At 42.0% G+C, this 21,849-nt stretch overlaps 1 protein-coding gene across 1 annotated transcript in view; it reads right to left on the reverse strand.

Moving 5' to 3' along the window:
* SLC5A7 (solute carrier family 5 member 7) overlaps nt 1-6,498 on the reverse strand; it is a 29,949-nt gene extending 23,451 nt beyond the window's left edge. The window contains exons 1-2 of the mRNA XM_081947621.1: nt 6,374-6,498; nt 5,001-5,225 (exon numbers count right to left, since the gene is read on the reverse strand). Coding sequence (XP_081803747.1) covers nt 5,001-5,178 — 178 coding nt within the window. The 5' untranslated portion in view covers nt 5,179-5,225; nt 6,374-6,498. The remainder of the gene's footprint in view (nt 1-5,000; nt 5,226-6,373) is intronic.
* Nucleotides 6,499-21,849: the final 15,351 nt, after the last annotated feature.

The raw sequence follows: 21,849 nt of genomic DNA on the forward strand, positions 1-21,849 counted from the left end.
AAAAGTAAAGGTCCCCCTCTCACATATGTGCTAGTCATTCCAGACTCTAGGGGGAAATGCTCATCTCAAAGCCGAAGAGCCAGCACTGTCCGAAGATGTCTCTGTGGTCATGTGGTCAGCATGACTGAAGGTGAAGGTGCATAGAATGCTATTACCTTCTCACCAAAGGTGGTCCCTATTTTTCTACTTGCATTTTTACATGCTTTTGAACTGCTAGGTTGGCAGAAGCTGGGACAAGTAACAGGAGCTCACTCAGTTATGCGGTGCTGGAGATTTGATCCGCTGAACTTCAGGCCTTTCTGATTGACAACCTCAGCATCTTAGCCACTGAGCCATCATGTCCCTTTTCCCCATTGGGGTAGCAAGCAATAAATCTCTAAAATCTCAATAAAATAAGTGAAAATAGTACAAACTGTACTATTTATTGGAATGACTTCCTAGGATCATAGTGGAGATTAATCTATTGTCCAAATATAAAACATTGCCTAATTCCTATGCTTAATATTGAATAATACCCCTATGCAGAAAATAGGGGGATATTATAAAGCACTCTGTCCTATGTATAAGTAGCAGAAATGGGGAAAAATAATATAGATATTATTCTGATATTCCTTCTTACCAAAGAAATAGGAAATTGTAAAATCAGTGGAATGTAATCAGTCTGCAAATTTTAATACTTTACTTCTAGTAAAAGATGAGAATATAAATACTAACAATAATATTAATTTATATCCCTCCTATTTTCTGGAGGCTTTCCAGCCAGATTTATAAAACAACAATTTAACCAACAATTCAGACAACAAATAATTTAACTCACTGTTAACTAATTCCAAGGGAAAGGCTTGATTAAAGAGAATTTCTCCCCCCCCCCCCCAAGAAATAGAAGTAGAAGCAAAGTATGTTAGGAAATTATGACTATTGAATGAAAACAAAGTCCTATTGTTTATTCTCCTTGTGTTATTATGCCACATAATAGAGTGAAAAGAACATGTAATGGAATGGCTCTTAAAAGTCAATGAAAGCTAACAGAATTTTAACTGCATGATGGCAGACAATTGATATAACAAGAAACATGGATAGGTCTGGCACATTCAGATGGCATTGCTGGCTTTTGTAGCAAATCTTACATTATCCATATTGCGGTCCTATTTATTGCCAAAGTAGCACTTTCCACAAACAAACCAAGAATAATAGGGGGGGGGGAACCCTATAGATATTGTCCTCAAATTATGAACATTTATTCAACGACCATTCAAAGTTATGGCAGTGGTGTACAAATGCTATTTACGCCCAGTCTCTTAAGTTATAACCATTGCAATGCCCATGAAATCTTGTGATCAAAATACAGGTGTTTGGAAGCCTGCCCACACTTATAACCAAAGGGTTGCTTTAGCTCTCCCCACCTCTCTATTCCTCCCCAATCTCTGGTCCTTTGCTGACCGGCATTGTAGCACTCCTTAGTGACAGTAGTGGCACTAGGACTGAAGTAGAGCCCTGGGGCCATCAGCAGTCTTAGCGCCATTACCATAAAGTGCTTGAAGCCCTGCAGGGCTGTTAGGGCCAGTAAGCACAGGACAGCAAAGGTGATAGAATGCGAGGTAACCGAAAGGGCAGAGTTATTGGGCAGGGGAAAATAGTTGGATTTTTTTACTTCTGTGATGAGAGTATTTTCCAGTGACATCACTGATGCCTGGAGGACACCCAGTTGGGGGCTCCTTTTGTGTCCCAGTGAAGTTGTCTGCTGAACTGGTACCCATTAATCTGCTTGTGGTCACTGCTTTTGAATTGCTGGGTTAGCAGGAGCTGGCGCATGTGATGGAAGGTCACCTTGCCCTGTGGCAACAGTGGATCTTGAATGCAAGCTGCTGATCATCAGCCCAGTATTTTAAAGCTCGTGAACTACCACGCTCCAGATAAGTGGATGAGGACAATTGAAGAAGAGGCAGTCCCTTGCCTTATTGAGGCTCAAGGCTGGGAGGAACCAATTCAGAAGTGATATGGATTGTGGAAGGTCCTTGTCTAATGATTGGTCATATTTAGTTAACGATAGCAATGGGCACCACTGGATTTCCATTGCTAAGTGATACGGTCACATGTGGGTTTCCGATCACATTGCTTACTGATAGTCCCAATTACCATTCTAACCTGAGGATTACCAGTAGTGCTATTATACTGGGAATTTAGCACACTGAGTTGGAATTTCATGGATAGGATAGGAAATTATGTAGAAAAATGGTATAGAAAAATCCTGCAATAGAACATAATTGACATCACTGAAGAAAAGAATTCTATACTCCAATCCTATACTCCTATTGGTATAGATTCCTTTTAAAAAGAACATCAAACAGACCATTTTTACATCACTGTTCAGCTGAACTAATAGAACTATTTGTTTTTCTAAATATTATTATTAAAATATTTTTTTCTGGAGTCTATTCTCTTTCAATAAATTGCAGATGACTTATTTATTATGTTTTCAAATTCTCCATTACCAACATCTTCTGGGCAAAGAATAAATAGTGAAATCCAAGATATCAACACCATAAAAACAAGCCCTCAATTAAAATAAAGATAAATAACAATTAAATAGCACATCATGTAGCAATAAAAAGATATTTTATTCATTCATGTCCTTGTTTTACATCCATCACCCCAATCTTATACCCCACTCCTTTACAACTCAATACACTACAGGGCATTTATATTAGGGAGAGCCTGTTTTCTATTCAGTGCTATTATAATTGTTTCATTCATACATTAATGTTATATCTCATATAATTATTTCAGTTATACGCACATTAACAAACTGTGCATGTCATATTAGCTCCCATCCTTTGGACCTTGATGGATGGAATATTTTTCATAAGCTTATGGTAGAAAATGTAGCAAAAAGTCTTTTTCCACCCTTTTAAGATTAGTTTTAGTTGTGATTAGCAGAGTTTTGATTTTAGTTTCAGTAAATTATTATTACCAGTTCTTTTTTTTAAAATTGAAAGTTATTTTGAAATAAAAATTTAAAATTCAGGCAAAACATGAATAACATACGTAACAGTAGAGCTAAAAGGGAAAACAAAGAAAAATTAAGGGAAAAATTAAACTTATCAGTTATATTAATTTTATTGCTTAATATAGGTTACAGATTTAATTGTCCTAATTTCAGGACAATTAGAGAACAGCTATTTTTTAAAAAAGTGGAAGGCACAGTAAAACCAGATGTATAATTTTCATATCAATATAATTACATATTAGAATGAAATTAAATATTAACATACATGCATAGACAAAGACACACACATACAGCTATAAAAATAGGGAAATTGAAATAGGGTGTCACTTATTTTATTTTCATTTTATTGCTCAATGCTTCTAAATTGGTCCCTCTAATTTCTTGTTAACTCTGTCTTTTGTGAACGAATACATTCATTTTTTTTAAAAAAAACCTCATTTTTAACATTAATTGGTTGAAGAATTTATTTTTCTATTATAAATATTAATGTAGATACTTTTAGACAGTTGGCAGTCTTCTGCCCATAACAGGCTACAAAATTCTGATTGTTCTCTGGTATTCAGTTTGTGGACAAAATTAAGTACAATTTTATCATTAAATAGGTATCTTACATATTGTAATATATGTAAGTCAAAAATCATTGTGGAATTACAGTTTGTGGCAAAAATACTTATGGGACTGATAATCTACCAAATAATTTTCCTTAGTCCATATGGCTTCAGAATCCAGTGATGGCAATTGTGTCTCTGAATGACTGGAAAATAGCAATCGAGTAGCTGAAAGCAACTACTTGTGCATATTTATTTATTTATCGTAACAGAACTATAGATTCTTGCAACAAATTTTTATGTTGTAAAAAGCACAGGATTTTACTTAATTTTCTTTATTATAAATTTGTACTCTTACCTGTACCAGAATATATATCATCACAATTACAAATACTAATATAATATTGAAATTAATCCTTCAATTAGAAACAAAACCCAAATAATGTAATTTTGAAAACTGAAGGCAAAGCATTAAAAACTCAAAGATAAATAAAAATTAATATAAAATTGGGGACTCTGGTGAATTTTCTTCAGAAAACATTAAGCACTTAAAAGACAAATCCTTTTGTTTGATTGGTGTCATTTCATATCTCATTGAATTTTATACAATTCTTACATGACAGTTTGTAACCCTGCCATAGTCTTTTTATATATTTTGGTGCATTTAGTGGAACTGTGACTCATTGTTTGACATGATGGAGTCCAAATATTTTGAAAAAATAGAGACTTCATGGTCCATCATTTCTGATATTTGTGAAAATAACATCAAGGGGCACTCTTATCTAGACAATCTACTTGCCAATTCTACTTAGGCAAAGTCCATTACATAGAATAATAATTTTGTTGAAACATTTCCAGGATTCTCATCCATTTCTACTTATGGTGGCTTAACTAAAAATATTTAATTTGGGAATCACCCTGTTCAAAATGAGCTGGCTAAATCATGATGAAGAAGTTTAAGTACATTTCTCATGTAATTGTGTTGAAATGAATAGAGGTGTCTGGCTGGAACTAAAGTGTATTAATGCATTATATTTTAATCTTTCCCCGTTGTGGTCATTATGCAAATAGCTATGACTTTTTTGTTTACATTTTTTTTTATTTTACCAAAAGTGATACAAAAACGGGAAATGTAATGCATTCACTAGATAGCTTTGTAATAAATAATAAGAGGATGTACAGAAGAAATTGCTCTATGTTTATACGGTTCATGTTGCATTATTAAGTAAAATTCAGTGGGTTGTAATTTTCAAAGACAGATATACAAATCACCATTTTCAATACAAATACTTGGTAGCAACCTGTTGAAACCTTTCAGAACTATTCAGATCTTCTAGTTTAAGTGAAAACAAATAAGCATTTTCTCTGATTACAAAGTTTCATATTTGAAAAGGATACTTTATAAATGACACACTTGAATAATAGGTAAAAAGCGTGAAACATACCAGTCATGGTAAATCCACCAACTAGCAAGCCAATATCTCTTCCACCAACTATAATAGCTTCACTACGATCTCCATCATTCCCACAGTTTTTTGTCTTCCAAGCAGCCCATATTCCAACAAACAGGATGGCCAAGTAGAACACAATGATAGCTATCAACCCTTCCACGTGAAAAACCATTTTGAAGTCACAACAGGTTTCTGGATTGCTATTTCATAATATAGGAACTATAAAAAACAATCACATATTATGTACTTGCTGAACCTCAATTGTATATACAAAGCAAATCACATCTTATAATATCAGAATCCAATCTTATGTAGTTGCTGAACCTCAATTGTACATACATAGCAAATCACACCTTATAATATCTGAATTCAATCTACAATTCTTTATGGTATTATTTTTTATTTTAAACATAATCTTATCAATGTTCCAGACAATCAGTGTCATATTAATATATTATTAGCTATTAATATATTATTTCCAAGTTTTAATCTCGAGGTTAAAATGATGACTTTGTTTTAATTTAAGCAAAAGAAACTGATTAGAAATCTTTTAAAAATATGTAAAACCAACTTTTACAATGAGAAACCTTTCTTTACTGTCCTTTTGGTAAATTATTAAACACATTATTATTAAACACATTATGCCAATTGAAAAACTATAAAAAGTAAAGAACAAAATCTGAAAAGTAATATTTTCTATTTTTAAACCAGTAATTTTTGTTGACAAAAATGATATTTCTATCCCCACACAACTGTTTCAAGTTTTCTATTATCATGATAAAGTCAGCTTCAGCACAAGAACACTTATAAAATAAATACAATCCAGCACAATCAAGAACCCCAAGAAATAAACAATGAAAGTGTAGAACTATTGTGAATATATGATGTACTTTTTAATTAATTTTTTGCTATTCACTTAAATTTATGATTACTTTAAGCTGTTGTGTTTTATCAGAACAGGAAAAATGTGTTTTTCAATCAAAGCAACAGTGTATATGAGGCTTCTATGTATTATAAATATTTATATTTCCATAATAATGAAAAGAAAACCCAAACAACTACTACAGCCCTGGGATTCAGCTGTAGAACAGGAATTTCTCTTCCCAGCCAATCTTTACTGACAATTCTCTTAGAAATTCAGTTTTTGAAGTTGAGTTTAAAAAGGTGGCTGAGAATGCTATTTGAGTTTACACAGACAATTCTTAACTCCCAGAGTAGCTTCAATAACAAGTTAGATTAATTTTATTATCCCTCACTCTCCATGAAAACACAATTATTTTTCCTATGACTATTAAATAAAAGCTCTCACCTCCCCCCCAGGCCCTGTTGCCTTTATTTCACTTATCTTCATTTCTGCCCCAATTCACCTCTTTCTTTTTTCCAGCAGGTTTTCCCTTCTTCCTCCTTCCACTGGATCGTCTTTACTCTCTCTCTCTCTCTCAAGCAGCTCAATCTCAGCACCTTGTGTTCACCCACAGAGGCAGAATGTGAGAAGCAGCGTTCCCTTTCTTTAAAGGGACAGGCACATTTACAAAGCACTTTTGACTTAAAAGACCCCTGCGCAGGTTAGTTTAGGCTCATGTAGGGTCTGGTACAGCACTGAAAGGAAGCTGGATATCTGGCTTTTCTCTGGGGTCTTGAGAACTGTTGCCTTTCTTGCCATTTTACCAGCTTCTCAGCTTCTCTTTGAGACTGTGACTATCACTATCCAGCGAGGCATCAGTGAACTAGCCATCCATCCATCCAGGCATCGCCACTGGAAAAGAAAAATTGAGAGAAAAATTGCCTTGAGGAGAATAAACTGTAAATCAGAAGTACTTTGGTCTGAATGCCCTATTTTCCTCTAGTCCACTGTGGTGTAAACTTATTCTTCTTCCTCCTCCTCCTTCCTTTCTCTGGTCATTGTGCTGATTCTCAAATTTGGGCCTTCTGTCATGACTGGTTTCAAAAAGGAGATTCCATTATAAAGGCATTGGATGAGATGACTATGCCCGTCAGAAGTGGGAGAAGTACGTCAGAGGGGAAAGAAAGGTCTGTGGAGGTAAAGATGACTCAACAGATGGTGATCAATTATGGGGGAAAGATTGTGGGTGGGGGAGAAGCAAAGGAGTGACAGGGAGAATTAAATGTAGAGACAAAATACTGAGCAGCTTCTTGTCAGTTAGTCATGGAGATCAAGATTCTAAGCGAAATGCAGCATTGGTTCCATTTGGAATATTGTGCTTTAACATTCAAGATTAATTAACTGAAATTCATAATGGTTTTGTAAAGTTTGCTTATAGAATATTCTAAATTGCCTGGATAACTGAGTCCTCTTGATTTCTCAACAAATTCACGCCGAACTGATTTTCTGCCATTCTCCTTATGTCAAATTCATCTAGCAAGATAACTTATTCGAGACATACGATGTTTACTCACCAAGCTATTTCTTTTCTATTAACTCTGATGTACTGATAAACAGATCTATAGAGTAGCAGTTTATATATATGTGTGTGTGTGTGTGTGTGTGTGTGTATGTATGTATTTGTGTTACAACCCCTGGTATGCCCTTTATTTATTTATCAGCACAAATACAACACAAACACACACATAGATAGATAGATAGATAGATAGATGATAGATAGATAGATAGATAGATAGATAGATAGATAGATAGAAAGACCCGAATATAACCAGACAACTACACCTGTGAAAATCTATGAAAACATATATACAGTATACTATATATATATATATTGGATGGTGGTTTGTAAAGTTGAATGAAATTTGCTCTTGGTCTTCTAATTTTTACAAAACCATTATGAAAAGGAAGTCAGACACATTGCTCTGGATAAATTGGTTCTGAATATCTTATAATAAAAGAGGCAGTGAAAAAGCTTATTTGCTCTAAAACTTTGCTTGAACAAATAATGTAATATATTCAAATCTTTCAATCATTATTGCTATTTTTCTCATAATCTTTGTAACTTTCCTCAATATTTTTCCAAATCTTTAGTGCTTGAGATGGGCAGAGGTGTGTGATTTTACTTGTTATATAGCATATAGATAACAATTTTATTTAATAAGTAATGACTAAATAATTTTTGTGGCAATTCTATTTATTATGAAGATCCCAATTCTGGTCTGCAATGACAATTATGTTTTATCTAGAGAATTTAAGCATAACTGGTTAAATAATCTTAATCATAAGAATTGCATTAAGCTTTCAGCCACTGCAGCCCAGTGATACACCTTAGAGCTTTTGCACATGTTCATTTAAATAGGCATAGGAGTAGCTTTAGAGGTCTGAAGTGATAAGGATGTTAAAGGCTATTGCAAAAATACTGACATGATAATTACAGTTGCTATTTACATGGCGGAGCTCCTTTTCTTTTGCATTTTATCCAAAATAGAAACATTTAATATATTCTAGTTTAGAAAACTTGGTTGGCTTCACAAATAAATATTGCAATGCTTGAATAAATGTCATGTGTCCTTATCTTTAACATCCCTGTGACTTTAAATGGATTCTTGCAGGTCAAATATTTGGCATATGTGACATAATATAACTCTTTGACGAAAATGATGTCTGCCTGCCTGCCTGCCTGCCTGCCTACGTATCGTATCTTGTCTGTCTGTCTGTCTGTCTGTCTGTCTGTCTGTCTGTCTGTCTGTCTGTCTATCTATCTATCTATCTATCATCATAAAAATCCTCATTCTTCATAGCTCAGGTTGCTGTCTGTCTGTACATCATTCAGGAGATGTAGGTCAACATTATTATATCCATATTGCATTTTTTTTAAAAAAGTGATGCAATATGGCATATGGTGTATGTTATAAAATGGCAGATGGCAAAATTTTTGTCCAGGTGTTTTTAATTGCTTATTTGAATTTCTGTTTAAACGAAGTGCTATAGTGTGATTTCACATGAAGTATAAAGTCATTATCTAAATGATAAAAACAAAGCAGCTCTCATCTGCTCTTTTTGAGTTTATGACCAAAAACGTCATCAGTGTGATATATAGATGTTCTGGGACCTCAGCACTGGAGCAATGCAACTGTAGCGACATTTTTTCTTCTTTTTCAGAGTAATTCGCAATTGCTGATTTGCTTATGATATATTTGCATATCTGCATTCCCCTGCTCCCAATTCTAAATAGGCAGGGATTTTGTAAGCAGTGACTGAATAATGTCTGTGGTATTGCCACTTATAGTATCTATCCTAGGAATTGCAATTCTAGTCCGCAATGACAATTTTCTTTTTATCTTCATAATGTAATTATAACATTAAAAAAGTACCCAAAGAAGAAAATATTTGTAGCAGAATTTAAATTTGGTTAGATGAGAAAATACCAGGAAAAGTCTTTTTTTTTTTAAGACTTGACTAGATAATCTAAGACCATTGGCTACTTTTATATTCAATACAATAGTAGAGTTGGAAGGGACCTTGGAGGTCTTCTAGTCCAACCCCCTGCCTAGGCAGGAAACCCTAAGCGTTCCAGACAAATGGCTATCCAACATCTTCTAAAAGACTTCCAGTGTTGGGCCATTCACAACTTCTGGAGGCAAGCTGTTCCACTGATTAATTGTTCTAACTGTCAGGAAGTTTCTCCTCAGTTCTAAGTTGCTTCTCTCCTTGATTAGTTTCCACCCATTGCTTCTTCTTCTACCCTCAGGTGCCTTGGAGAATAGTTTGACTCCCTCTTCTTTGTGGCAACCCCTGAGATATTGGAACAATGCTATCATGTCTCCCCTAGTCCTTCTTTCTCTTAAGCTAGACATACCCAGTTCCTGCAACCGTTCTTCATATGTTTTAGTCTCCAGTCCCCTAATCATCTTTGTTGCTCTTCTCTGCACTCTTTCTAGAGTCTCCACATCTTTTTTACATTGTGGCGACCAGAACTGAATGCAGTAATTCGTTTATTTACTCTACAGGAAATATTTTTTGTAACTATGTGTGGAAAATTTAAGATTCAACAATAAATATTGCATCCCACACTGGTATAAGTGTGTCAATTTTAAGCTTGCATAATTCAAGCCCCTCTGGTGGAAGGGTTTAGGAAGGATCATGGAACTGCTGAAAGAAAGTTCCACACCCATTTGCACTGTTCAGGTGTCCCTGTGGGCACAGATAAACCTCCAAGTGACCTCAGTGACTCTGAGAAAGAATGCTAATGACCAGATAAGTGCAAGGAACACAAATCCTTCCATCCTCCACCATTGAGTCAGAACTGAAGAAGCTTCTTGAATAAGAAGTGAAATGTCTTCAAGGAAAAACAAAGTCCAGTTGCCTTTTGAAAAAACACCTTTGGGACAACCAGGATCTGGATGACTGAGAATCTCCAGAGACAAACCTGTGTGTTCAAAATAGATTTATATGATGAATGAGTATGTGAATTTGCATTGTAATGAGTATGTGAATTTGCATTTCTCTACCTTGGTAACCGAAACATCCATTACTCATACTCCATATAGAATTTTTGTCCTTATTAATTCAGACTTTAGGATTTGTACAGAAGTAGCCTTGTGCTCCATCTCTTTATAGACAGACTTGCCTTTAAAAAGTGAAGAATTAATTCTACAGCTGCTAGAACTAATACTATCTATTAAATTCTGTAGCTGCAAATCCGTGGTTTCAAGTTTTGTTTGCAAACATCATAAAACAAATTACATTAAACACTTCCTTTCTTCTCCTTGTAAACTTTTCACAAAAAACCTTGAAAAACGGTTCAGAAATAATAAAGTATACACCTGTGCTAAATAAGCTAGCAATCTTCATAGCTGTTACTGTTAATAAAAAATCACCAAATACCTTTTACAACTAGTATAAAACACCTACAAGAATTTGATATGCATTCAACTAAAACTCAGGAAACTCATCAAAGTAAAAATCTATTAAGATTTATTACTGTATTACATTCACATAACTTCTTTATTCTATTTATCAAGAAAAATTTTATATGGTGATATCTTTTTATTTAAAATGTTCTAGAGCTGGAAAAAATTCTGTGTAAGAAAATGCTACAATAAAATTTGGCTTCTATTTTTAGTTCAGAATTTTAAAAAAATTGAAAAGATGAAATAAAATAGTCCAAATCATATATGATATCAAGAAAATAATCACACTCTACATCTTTAGAAGTGATCATATAATGAAGCTGAATTATTGAGGATTTAAACTTAAAGAAGAAAATACTTTCATGCAACCTATAATTAAATTCAAGAATTCACTATCAGAGGACAAAATGATGAATATAATCTTGAATGCTTTTAAAGGAAATTAGATTATATCACAAAGAACGATCATGTTATGATAAGTATGAATTACCTCCAGGACAAGAGATACATAAAGTTTTGGGAACATAGTAGGAAAATCCTATTGTTTCCTGCCAACACCTGGTTGACTATTGAGGGAACGAATAGTTGAACTGGTAAGCTTTCGTTTTAATCAGCATACCTTTTCTTCTGGTTTTTAATTGCCTCAACTAAAGTCTAGCAAGACAGTATTTTGGCTGAATACATCCAGAAAGAAAAACAACAGATGGGGTGGGAGATAGACCTGGTTTATAGAGTGAACTCAGCCTATGCTAGAACACACAACGTACCCAGGGAGGTACACATTTCTTAGAAAAAGCACAAGAGATGAAACTCTGAGTGCACAAAGGGGGCAAGCCTTGACATATCAAAATAGGGAAATAGCCATCCTGAAGCAGATCCCCAAGAAAGTGAGGGAAAAAAGAAAAAATTATTCGCAACTAGCGAATAAATTGTACCAGAAGGGGGTGTGGTTCAGATGGCTGATGCCTGAAGGTATGTTAATATTTTGGGAGGAGACAAGAATTAGAATCAATACACCCATAGAGGCGCAGGCCTTTATGGAAAAAAACAAAATACACCTAGAAAAAACAGAAGATCCTATAACAGACATACAGGACACGGGAGGGGCCGGAGCTCTGTCGGCGGGGGGAGATGGGGCAATACCAAGAAAGCTCAGATCACAAAAATGAATAAGAAAATCTTTTTTGACATAAACTGATTGAAAATACCAATGGAATTAATATGCTGACTACATACCACTATGTATTAATGATTTTTACTTAGATGTATACTATGAGTATGGAGGGAGGGGGCGCCTGCCACACTTTGCAACTGCCAAAATTTGTATACCTTTTCCACTACCTTTTCCCTTGTAAATTTTTAAAAAAACCAATAAAACTTGTTTATATAAAAAAAAAAGTCTAGCAAGACAGCTTTAATTTGTGGGATTTTATGTTATTTTATTTGTTTATAAGACACCCAACTAAAGCTTATTCTGAGCAACGTAGAACTAGAATAGTCATTTAGCATATCATGTTCTTCATCATCATCATCTTCATCATATCATTATAAATAATCCAATATCTAACATGACAAGTTGAACGAAATGTTGAGCTTCCCAGGAGAAGTTGCTTCAACTTGGTCTCACTAGTACTCTTCCACTTTTATTTAAAAACAAAATGATAGTACTAATGGTCAATATTAAAAACTTTTGTAAATGTTTTCTGGTACTTATTTTAGTTTTCCATAAACTATTTTTTTTAAAAAAATGTTTTGATACTTCATGAAAAGCCTCAATGCATGTGGCCAAGATAACTGATGGCCTTCTTTTGGCAACTGATCCTTGCTGGAACCTTCATTCTCTAATGCTTCACTTTCAGGAATTGTATGCCATAAACAATCCCTGAAATGCTGGTGGAGGAAAATGAACAGTGGATTAGACTCAGCAAGGTACACACACCCTCATTTAGGTTTGCACACATAGTAAGATGGTAGGTAAAATGTGTTCCTTTTACACTTATTGTGTCGGTGAACTATTTTTCATTGACTTTATTTAAATAACCAACCTTCTTCTCTGAAGAGCAACATGAAGATGTTCTATCTGGCATCCATGACTGATTTGCACAGCATGTCACTGATAAAGTTACTCAGATTCCTTCATCCTTGGCACCCCATGGGAAGACTCCTTAATGATGATTTAGGTACCATCTTATAATGTTACACAGATTCTTTCCAACTTGTGGTTGTTAATTGGTGGGAAGGGGAGTTTCTGTCAGCCTTGAGGGAAGCTGTGGTGCAGTTCCATTGAAATATAGGATTTTGGACAGGGAGCTTCCAAAACTTTCCTTTTTTAGGGAAAATTGTTGAGACAGTAATAGTGGGTTAATATTGCAGTCAGAAACAGGATTGATCTATTTGCTTGATGACCTTTGATGGTATGTAGATAGGAGTAATTTACACCTCCTTATCTGATTTGGAGCTTTGGGTTGCCTTACCTCATGGTATCTTACTGGACTGCCCACAACAGGGCTGTCAAACTTGCGGCCTGTGGGTCGGATATGTCACATGCTGGCCACGCCCACACCCAGTTTAGCGAAGGAGAAAAAAGTCCCAATACATCATGTGACGCCGCCATGATGATGTGAATTTGATGATGTGACACCCCTGGCCTCCAGGGACTGGGAATTGCAGATTATATTTTGCAGTAATTTTGCTCTTTCCCTAGAGGTGTTTCAGTCAGTCATGATGAGACATGGAGAGGATCTTAGAGATTGTCTCTCCTATATGAAACCACTGGTTGTTAATGATAAATGTTTGTTAAATAAAGACCATGGTAATAAATTTTATAATGCATCAGCTTTGACAAAATGAAAGCATAAGCCTTTTAATAAAATTTGCACTCTGACAAATCAGTCATCAGTAGACACATAGACATTAACAATATCTATAGCGTATGCAAAAGAGACAATCACCAGTCCAAAAGAGAAAAGACTCCAGCATCTCTCCACCAGTAATCAGCAACCAGATCAGCATAGTTTATCTCCAAGATTAACTTCAGACAGACAAGCAAGTACAATACAATACAATACAATACAATACAATAGTAGAGTTGGAAGGGACCTTGGAGGTCTTCTAGTCCAACCCCCTGCCTAGACAGGAAACCCTATACCATTTCAGACAAATAGCTATCCAACATCTTCTTAAAGACTTCCAGTGTTGGGGCATTCACAACTTCTGGAGGCAAGCTGTTCCACTGATTAATTGTTCTAACTGTCAGGAAGTTTCTCCTCAGTTCTAAGTTGCTTCTCTCCTTGATTAGTTTCCACCCATTGCTTCTTGTTCTACCCTCAGGTGCCTTGGAGAATAGTTTGACTCCCTCTTCTTTGTGGCAACCCCTGAGATATTGGAACAATGCTATCATGTCTCCCCTAGTCCTTCTTTCTCTTAAGCTAGACGTACCCAGTTCCTGCAACCATTCTTCATATGTTTTAGTCTCCAGTCCCCTAATCATCTTTGTTGCTCTTCTCTGGACTCTTTCTAGAGTCTCCACATTTTTTCTACATCGTGGCGACCAAACGTAAACAATACCCCAATCAAGAAACTGCCAAAGAACTACCAGTAAATAGCCTAACCAAAAATATCTAAGATCACCCACACAGAGAAGCAAATCACCAGAATATAAACTGACATCAAACAGTCCTCCTTACTAGCACTGATGATGTTACTTAGTTAGGGTAATGCAATGTCTGCAGAAAAACAAGCAAGCTCAGAAAGTACCAGGGACCCTTAATAACATTTGTTAGTTAGAAAATGTACTACCGATATTACATGCCTAATTAACATAGCTCCCCTCCTACAATATATTTGACATTTTTGTTTAGAATAGAATGAATTTCTACTAATATTCTTTGATAGCAGGCTAAACACATACTCAAAAATCCAAAACTACTATACTAAACTATTTAGTTTTGAACGTCACATTCTGCTATTTAATTGCTCAGTATCTTGCAAGCTCAATATCTTGCAGCACCCTGTTTATGTTCTCTAACAAGGGCTCCTGCTGAAATTACATCTCCAGCAATCAAATGGAAATGTCTCTGCAGAATTCTCCTGATAGCAGCTGCAAATATGAGGACTCAGAGAGCAGGATTTCTCATACTATTATTAGTTTGGATTAATTCAATTCTGGGGGACATAATTTTTTAACTTGCAAAATTAAGAATTAGATTCTATTGATACCAGATGTTTTCTTGGCAATGTATTTAACTCAGACATTTGTTCTTTGCTTCTAATGGGATTGGTGGTGAAAGGTTTTGCAGGAATAAACAGTGACCTCCAAACTAGCCATTATTTTAGGTAGAAGAAGAGGGTCGGAAAGCCAGTTTGGCATTGTGATTAAGGCATCACGCTAGAAACTGGGAGACTGTGAGTTCTAATCTTGCCTTAGGCACGGAGCCAGTTGGGTGACTTTGAACCATTCTCTGTCTCTCTTAGTCCTAGGAAGAATTAGGGAATGGCAAATCAATTCTGAAATTTTGCAAAGGAAACTGCAAAGACACAAGGAAACAGTCTTCCTATACTATACAACAGTGATGGCGAACCTTTTTTGGCTCGCGTGCCATAAGTGGGGGGAGTGCAGGGGGGACATATGCAAGCGTGCCGCACCCATAATGCAATGTGCGACCCCCCCCCAGTGTGCATGCCCCCCCAGGCTCCAGAGGCTTTATAGGAGCATGGGGACCTCCCTCGACCCACCCCGGAAGCCCTCCGGAGGCTTTAGGGACCATCAAGAGGCTTCCCTGTAGCCTTCGGAGGGCTCAAAACGACCCTCCAAGCAAACCGGAAGTGCATCCCCAAACGTCCAGTTTGCCCATAGGGGTGGTTTTTGGTGCTCCGGAGGCTTGAGGGAAGCTCATGAAGCCTCCGGAGGGCCTCCAGAAGGGGCGGTGGGGGCTCTTTTCACCCTCCCCAGGCTCCTATAAAGCCTCTTGAGCCTGGGGAGGGGGAAAATGGCTTTAAAAAAGGGTGAACTCAGCGGGCCAGCATGCACATGCGTGCTGGCCAGCTGACAGGGCAGCGCCTCGCGTGCCCTGACAAATGGCTCCGCGTGCCACCTGTGGCACACGTGCCATAGGTTCGCCATCACTGTTATACAACATGTCCCAAAACCATGCAATAAGTGAAGAATGGTGAGGAAAAACGAGGCCGGACACAGCTGAGGAACTTCCAACTAATTTATTGTAACAACACAGCAAGATGCAATACAGGAGAGAAGCAGCGTCCCTCTGCTTGACAGCTATTTATACAAGAGCTGTCAAGCAGAGGAACCAACCAGGAAGCGCAAACAGCCCGCCTTCAGCAAGCCGCGCCTGATTGGCTAAGACGCGGCTTGGCTGTTGCTAGCCTGCAGCAAGGGAATCCCCCGGCGCGGCTTGGCTGTTGCTAGCCTGTGCAAGGGAATCCCCGGTCGTAAGTCGGGGAAGAACATAGGATATAACACTCCTCCCCCCTAGCGAGGGCACATGCGTGATGGCTGAGCATGCGTAATCGCGTAAGTACGCAGGGCGGCGTCGGACCCGCCCAGAACGCCTCAGTACAGGGCAGACCATCGGAGGAAACGCCTCAGTACAGTGCAGACCATCGGAGGAGGAGGTGGTGCTCGTGGAAGCTCCTCCCGGAAGGGAGTGGAGCTCCGGGCGCCATCTTGGAGGCCTATACCTGAAGGAGGCGGAGACACAGGAGCAGGTAGGATGGGCCGAGGGGGCGCGGGCGTTTCCGGGCTTGAGGTAGGTTGCTCATAACGGCGAGCAAAATAGGGCTGGCCTGATTGTGGGAAGGGGCAACACGGGAGCTGGTGTTCCAACGGGGTATGGGCAGACTGGTGGTAGTGGCCAGTGAGTGGAGCCAGGCATGGGCACGATGGACAGTTCAAGTTGTTGGGGCAACAGCCCAGGCGGCGGTAACAGTTGTGGCACCGGACCGGGGGTTGTTGTGGGGGCTGCGGCGGTCGACCCTGCAGGGTTGTTGGTCGGCTCCAAAGGCAGGCGGCGCCTTAACTGATCCACGTGGCGGCGCCAGTCTGCACCGTCGGCGGTCCGGACCCTGTAAGAACAGGGGCCAGTTACGGAGGTGACGGTGGCAGGCACCCACTTCAAATCCCCTGAGAAGGCCCTTGCTCAGACAGAGTCGCCCTCAAGGAAAGAGCGGGAAGGGGGCCCCAGGTTGCCCGGCTGTTGCTCAGAATAGGACGGGTGCAGCCTATCTAAGGTGGTCCGCAGGCGCCGGCCCATCAGCAGCTCGGCAGGAGACTTCCCAGAGAGGGGGCACGGGGTGGAATGCTGTACCAATAGGTAAGCAGCCACCTCGTGGGCCAGTCGCCCGTTTCCATGCGTCCAAGAGCGTCTTTGGCCGACCGAACGGCGCGTTCCACCCGGCCATTGCTGGCCGGGTGATAGGGGGCTATCGGGGCATGACGGATGCCCTGGGAGGCCAGGAACTCCTGGAACGCAGTGGACGCAAACTGAGGGCCATTGTCCGAGACAACTACGTCCGGCAAGCCGTGGGTGGCGAACAGGCGCGTTAGTGCCCGGACAGTGGCCTCAGCTGTGGTGGAGGTCATAAGCATGAGCTCCACCCAGTGAGAATAGGCGTCCACTACGACCAGGAAGACCTGGCCTCGGAAGGGCCCCGCAAAATCAAGGTGGAGGCGTGACCAGGGCCCGCGAGGAATCTCCCACTCCCGTGGCGCGGCTGCCGGGGGCGCTGGCCGGGAGTGTTGGCAGGTGGAGCACCTAGCGACCCAGGTAGCGATCTCGTCGTCAAGGCGGGGCCACCAGACATAGCTGCGCGCGAGCGCCTTCATGCAAGCTATGCCTGGGTGGCCCTCGTGGAGTTGAGAAAGCACCTGTTCGCGGAGGGTGGGTGGGATGATCACCCTATCACCCCACAGGAGGCACCCACTGTGGAGTGACAGCTCCATCTGCCTGGCCTTGTAGGGACGGTGGTCGTCGGACACCGCCCCGCCAGGCCATCCTCGCAGAACCCAAGCCATCACCTGGGAGAGAGTGGGGTCGGCCCGGGACGCTGCAGCCACCTTGCTCGAAGAGAGCGGCAAGGCCAGGTCCGCGATGGCCAAAACAGACTGGCACGGCACAGTCTGCGGATTGGGCACAGGCAAGGGGCAGCGGCTGAGGGCGTCAGCGTGTCCCAAATGCTTCCCAGGGCGGTAGACCAAGGCGTACGAGTAGGCCGCCAGGAACTCACCCAACGGGTCATGCGGGGAGACAGGATGGGAGGGGTCAGACGGTCACCGGCCAGAAGCCCAAGGAGCGGCTTGTGGTCGGTGTAAAGCGTGAAATGCCGTCCGTAAAGGTACTCGTGGAACTTTTTAATTCCGGACACAGCAGCCAGAGTCTCCTTGTTGATCTGGCTGTAGTTCCTCTCCGCCGGAGAGAGTGTCCGCGAATAAAAAGCTATGGGGGCTTCCGAGCCGTTGGGGAGGACATGGCTCAGGACGGCCCCCAAACCCACGGGGGAGGCGTCACAGGCTAGAGTCAGGGGCATCCTGTCACTATATTGGACTAGGACTGCCTCTGACGTCAGCATGTCTTTGACAGCCGCGAACGCATGCGCTTTGCGGCTGCCCCAGTGCCAGGCCGTGGATCGGTCGAGCAACCGATGCAGTGGCTCGGCTAGTGACGCCTTGTGCGGCAAAAATGGCGCGTAAAAGTTCAAAAGCCCTAGGAACGACTGCAGCTCCGCCTTGGAGGCGGGGGTGGGGGCGTTCCTAATGGCTGCGACTTTGGCAGGGGTGGGGTGGATTCCCTGGGCGTCTATAGAGAAACCCAGGAAGTCCACTTTGGGCACAGCAAACGAACATTTGCTGCGCTTTAATTTGAGACCAGCGCCCCTAAAACGGTCGAGGACCTTCCCTAACATTTCGAGGAGTCCTGAGCGGCTGGAAGCCGCGATCAGGACGTCGTCGAAAAAGGGTACCATGCCAGGGAGCCCATGGAGCAACCGCTCCATGAGGCTCTGGAAGATCCCCGGGGCAACGGAAACGCCGAATTGGAGGCGGCGACAGCGGAAAGCCCCTCGGTGGGTGACGATGGTTTGCGCAGCCGCCGCATCGTCATCCACCGGGAGCTGCTGGTAGGCCTGCGCCATATCCAGTTTCGCGAAAATACAGCCCTGCCCCAAGGAGTGGAGCAGGTGCTGTACCACAGGGACTGGATAGGGGTTTGCCTGGAGGGCCAGGTTGATGGTCGACTTAAAGTCGGCGCAGAGACGTATGGAGCCGTCGGCTTTTACGGAGACCACTATGGGGGTCTCCCATCGTGAGTAGTCAACAGGCTCCAGCACGCCCTGCGCCAGCAAGCGGTCGATCTCCGCGTCAACCTTGGCCCTCAAGGCAAAAGGCACCCTGCGGGCCTTCAGCCTAATTGGGGCAACCTGGGGATCTAGGTTAAGGGAGATGGGGGTGCCCTTGTACAATCCCAGCTGTCCGTCAAAAACGTCCGCGTAGGCGGCGATGACGGCAGCCACGTCAGGGGGTGTGTCAGATATAGAATGCACCCCGTGAATGGACAAACCCAGGGCAGGGAACCAGTCCAGGTCCAGTAATGCGGGGAGGGGCTTCTCAACCACCAATACCGGGAGGCACCCAGAAAAGTCCCCGTATTCTACCCTCACGGTGTAGCAACCCAGGGTTGGGATAAGTGTCCCCTGGTAGTCCCTTAGGGCCACGGTGCTGGAGGCAAGTTGGCGTTTTAAAACGCCAGGGCAAATAGTATTAAAGTCTGCCCAGGAGAGTATGGAGCGGGACGATCCCGAGTCCACCTCCATCACACACGGAGCCCCCTCGATGAGGACTGTCGCCTTGATCCTGTCAGCACCTGCGGAGGCTTGGTAGACAGCTTCATCAGGGGCAGCCGCTGGTGCTGGCTTGACGGCGAAGCAATTGGCTCTGGTGCGCTGCTGGCGGCGAGGTTGCTGCGGTCCCGGGGTCATCTGCTGGCCGGAGGAGCCCTGGGAAGGGTGCTGAGGCAATGCTGCCCAGCAGACCTGGGCTAGGTGTCCCTTCTTGGAACACCGGCAGCAGACGGATGCCTTGAACGGGCAGGCTGACCGGTCGTGGCTGCCCCCGCAGCCGAGGCAGGCAGACGTGGGTTGACGAGGAAGCTGCGCTGCCCGGCACCTTTGCAGCACTGCTAGACGGGCCATGAGCTCTTCCTCCTCTTCAGCCGGGCTTGGCAAGGGCACCAACTGGTCAATGAGGCAGGTGCGGCCAGGTTGGTTTGGCAGCTGATAGCGGTCCATCTTCGTGGTTGATTGCTCGGACAATTCAACTGCCCGCGCCTCTGACAGCTTCAGCCAGGGTGACCTCCGGCCGAGCTAGGAGGCGCCTCTTCAGCCTGGGATCTTTGACCCCGCTGACAAACTGCTCCACCAGGTTGTCGTCAAGGTCCAGGAATTCACACGGGATGGCCGTGGTCCTCAGCGACTGGAGGAACTGGCTCACATCCTCGTGAGGCTTCTGAACGCACTGGCGAAAAGCGTATCTTTGATGGCGTTGGTGCGTAGTGGCTGCGCAATTTGGCCATCAAGGTGTCCCAGTCGAGGGAATGGACTGGCAGCGGCGCGGCTAACGCCCTGGCGGCGTTAAACATTGGGGGTCCACAGCAGCTGAGGAAAAAGCTGCACTTTTCCTCCATCGGCACGTTCCGCTTGCCGCTCGCGGTCATGAAGCACTCAAAGCGCTCGAGGAAGCCGGCCCAGGACTCTCCGGCTGTCCCGAAGGGAGCGAAAGGAGGTAACGAGGCCATGAAGACTCGGAGTTTTGTGGCTTGTAGATGAAGCTGAAAACTCGAGTGGCTCGTTCGCGGTGGTCCGTTCCGTCAGTGTCTCCAGTGAAGAATGGTGAGGAAAAACGAGGCCGGACACAGCTGAGGAACTTCCAACTAATTTATTGTAACAACACAGCAAGATGCAATACAGGAGAGAAGCAGCGTCCCTCTGCTTGACAGCTAATTATACAAGAGCTGTCAAGCAGAGGAACCAACCAGGAAGCGCAAACAGCCCGCCTTCAGCCAAGCCGCGCCTGATTGGCTAAGACGCGGCTTGGCTGTTGCTAGCCTGCGCAAGGGAATCCCCGGTCGTAAGTCGGGGAAGAACATAGGATATAACAATAAGTACCTGACTATTGCACCTACTACATCAAAAGTATGCTAAGCTATGAAAAGGAAAACAGGTACCATGCTTCAAAAGCATCTCAGAAACAACCAACACTTTCAATTATATATCATTACTGTAGCACACAAATGAACTAAAGCCCTTCAAAACATGACTTAAGTAAAATGAAACAACCAGGAAGAAAAAAAAAATAGGAGTCATCCACAACAATGTAACAGCCAATAAGTAGGACAGACAGGCAGAAGCCTAGTAGAACACATCCATGAACACCAACAAGCAATCAGAAGACACATTGAAAATTAATTTTGCAAAACATGGACATAGACAACCATAGTTTCAACTGAGAAACTGTGAGAACCCTAAACTAAACAAAATCCAAAAATACTATTCTTGGAAGGTTGGTATTCAGACAAATTAGTCATCAATAAACACAAATAAATAAACCATACTTACACATTGTTCAAAAGAGACAATAAAAAGCTAAGAAGAAAACAAAAAGACTAGAACATATCTTCTCCAGCAGCCAATATTCAGATAAGCAGGGATTAATTCCAATCAAACAAGAGGAAAACAGTACAAGGAACTATCAAGAAGAAAAACATAGCTCTACCAAAACTGGGAGGGCAAACTACTATACCAGCGATGGCGAACCTTTTTTGGCTCGCTTGCCACAAGTGGGGGGAGCACAGGGGGGTCGTGTGCGGGCGTGCCGCACCCATAATGCAATGTGCATGTGTGCACTACAGCCACTCCCCCCATTTTTACATGCTTTCTTCGTTCTCCCCAGGCTCCAGAGGCTTTATAGGAGCCTGGGAGGGCGAAAAGAGCCTCCCCCGCCCCCCAGAAGCCCTCCGGA

This window comes from Natrix helvetica (genome assembly GCF_964273705.1).
Source record: "Natrix helvetica genome assembly, chromosome: 3".
NCBI classification, from domain to species: Eukaryota; Metazoa; Chordata; class Lepidosauria; order Squamata; family Natricidae; genus Natrix; species Natrix helvetica.